This window comes from Electrophorus electricus, chromosome 20 (genome assembly GCF_013358815.1).
Source record: "Electrophorus electricus isolate fEleEle1 chromosome 20, fEleEle1.pri, whole genome shotgun sequence".
In the NCBI taxonomy this organism is placed as follows: Eukaryota; Metazoa; Chordata; class Actinopteri; order Gymnotiformes; family Gymnotidae; genus Electrophorus; species Electrophorus electricus.
In genome coordinates, this window is record NC_049554.1 from 4,893,381 (window position 1) to 4,896,054 (window position 2,674).

Consider the following 2,674-nt stretch of genomic DNA (forward strand, 5'->3'; position numbering starts at 1 on the left):
AGCGTCTTTTCCGCACACGATCTGTGACTTCTCCCTCGGGCTCGGGTCGCCACACGGACTGGGTTTCTAGTTTGCGGCCTACTGCAACTCTCTTTAAGATAGAAAACAAATCTGCAAGCTTCCGCTAGGATTCACAGTTTGCACGACTGCCTGACGCCTCGTTTGCCTGCGTGTTATGCGGTGGGACCAAGTTTCCCTCGCGTGCCATGTTTCGCAAGTAGGTGCGCGAGAATGAGGACGCAGGACGTTCGAACGCTCGCTCTGATTCTCTGCGTGCTTGTTTACCTGTTTGTGGGAGCTGCGGTTTTTGACGTGCTGGAATCGGACAGCGAGAGCTTCAGGAACAAAGTCCTCGAGGAGAAAATCGTAGAAATGAAACGGAAGTTCGGCTTCGCGGATGAGGATTATAACGAAATCGAGAGCGCGGTGCTCCTGTCCAAACCTCACCGCGCCGGACGGCAGTGGACGTTTGCGGGATCTCTCTACTTTGCTATTACAGTCATCACGACTATAGGTAACACTTTAGGGAATTCTTGAAATTGAAATCCTGTATGCATGTAGGATGCAAACACAGGAGACTTTCTGCTTTTGCAGCTCTGCCACATTTATCTTGTTCAGAATTTATGGGTTGCCCTTTGAGTTGCATCTTTGCCTACACAGCTCCACCTTGCGCACCTGAGTGCATCATAGATTTTCCGACCTTAGATTTCTTAATGGTCAAGTGTTGGTAAACGAACGTACTTCTTGTACTTTTTTTGGGAACATGGAGCTAGATGTTGGGTGAAAAATACGTTTTAGACAGGGGCCACTGTTAAAAAAGAAGGCAGATTTTATTTTATTTATTTATTTAAATTTGGAAGGTTTGATTTACAATTTAATCCAATCCAGATTTAACAACCCCCCCCCCCCCCAAAAAAAAAACCTTGGTTGGTGCTCAGTTATTATACCACTACTACTACTACTACTACTACTACTACTACTAATAATAATAATAATAATAATAATAATAATAATCTATATTTACATATTTTGCACAAAGTTTACAAAGTGCTGAACAGAGGAATAATGAAGCTTGTTCCATCCTGAGCTCTACAAGCAAATGCCAGAAGGTAATAATAGAGGTTACTAACAGTTCATTCCCAGTATATTTCTCATCCTTTTTTGTGTTTTCCTACAGGATATGGCCATTGCACACCCCGCACAGATTCTGGTAAAGTGTTCTGCATGTGCTACGCTGTCCTGGGCATTCCCCTGACGCTCGTCATGTTCCAGAGCGTGGGTGAGCGCATGAACACACTGGCACGCTACCTGATGCGCGGGAGCTGTAGGTGTGTGGATCTGCGTGGCACGGGCGTGTCCGTGGGCAGCATGGTGTCGGTGGGCTTTCTGACCTGCTTGAGTACTCTGTGCATGGGGGCGGTGGTCTTCTCCTACTTCGAGGGCTGGGGTTACTTCCATGCCTGCTACTTCTGTTTCGTCACGCTCACCACCATCGGCTTCGGGGACTTCGTTGCCCTCCAGAATAAAGGAGACTTGGAGAGGAAGGCTCTGTACGTGGCCTTCACGTTCGTGTACGTTCTCGTTGGCCTAAGTGTGATTGGCGCGTTCCTTAATCTCGTGGTGCTGCGCTTCCTTACCGGAAACTCTGACGAGGAGGGCGGCAGAAGGAGGGTGAGCCGGGCGGAGCTCGGAGCACGGCCCCGCGGAAGAGGCTGGGGAAGGGGAGAGCATTTGGCGTCCGTCCAGTCTGCTGCACAGAACGGACACGGCAGCCAAAGCAGCCTCTCCATGCCTGTGGCTGGGGGGAGCAGCTGCACCAACCTTATTACTCCTCTATGCATTCAGGGCCCAGGCTCCAAAAGGAGAGCCAAGCCCCACTTACCACCTGGATCTCATCTCTGCTCTCTCCGGCCGTGGATGTGCTATGGGCCGCCTGCCTGCGACAGCCTGAGTCTGGCCTCCTCGCAGTCCGAGTTCCCGGGATGTCACTCAAACCCTGTCTTTTACAGCTCTGTTTCTTACAGGGTGGAGGGGACATCGTACTGTGGGTCTGGATGCAGCTCAGCTCTGGGCTCTCCTACTGGCCTTCTGATCCCGGATCAGTATAGCTCCTGTAGGAGGAGGAAATCTTTGTAAACAGCTGCTATGAATGATGGTATGTGAATGACTATTTTTGTAGCGGATTTTGAAAGTAGATTTTGTGAAGAGGAAAGCGGCACCAAGCTTAGAAAGTTGGCTAATCTCAACCTAAGCTTTCAGGTTCACTTTTTGTTTTCATTTGCTTGTCATTGTTTTTGACTCATGTGTGCCACATATGAATTTGTAAAAAGAATATCTTGGTATAGCCTATTTATATTCGGTGATGTAGCAAAAAAGTTGTGTGTAGGCTGTTCTAGCACTTTTGTGTATTAATGTTAGCAAATTCCATTTTGTCTCACTTGTCTCCAAAGCCTTGTGGATTTCACGGTTGGAATGTTTTCCCCATGACTAATCATCAGTGTGATATCAATTAAAGAAGATTGTTTCCTGGATTTATTCTCTGTTTCCTGGATTGCTGGAATAATGTGATCGTACTTTTTCAATGAGTGCGTTTAAGATGGGTTTGTCTAGGCAGAAATGGCTGACACACCTGCGAGGGTCCTCCTGTGTTATGCAGTCTCTGTATAACATTTAC

At 47.7% G+C, this 2,674-nt stretch overlaps 1 protein-coding gene across 1 annotated transcript; it reads left to right on the forward strand.

The window, feature by feature from the left end:
- The first annotated feature begins 231 nt into the window (after nt 1-231).
- On the forward strand, nt 232-2,451 carry LOC113585680 (potassium channel subfamily K member 15-like). The gene is made up of 2 exons (XM_027023339.2): nt 232-514; nt 1,178-2,451. The coding sequence occupies exons 1-2, from the start codon at nt 232-234 to the stop codon at nt 2,134-2,136; spliced, it is 1,242 nt and encodes a 413-aa protein (XP_026879140.2). The 3' UTR covers nt 2,137-2,451.
- The last annotated feature ends 223 nt before the right edge of the window (nt 2,452-2,674 follow it).

What these genes read in the sequence shown, in the direction of transcription:
- LOC113585680 (XM_027023339.2), top strand. Translation starts at nt 232, where the DNA reads ATGAGGACGCAGGACGTTCGAACGCTCGCTCTGATTCTCTGCGTGCTT. An exon ending in TACAGTCATCACGACTATAG is followed by an intron (nt 515 to 1,177) that starts GTAACACTTTAG and finishes GTTTTCCTACAG; the next exon opens with GATATGGCCATTGCACACCC.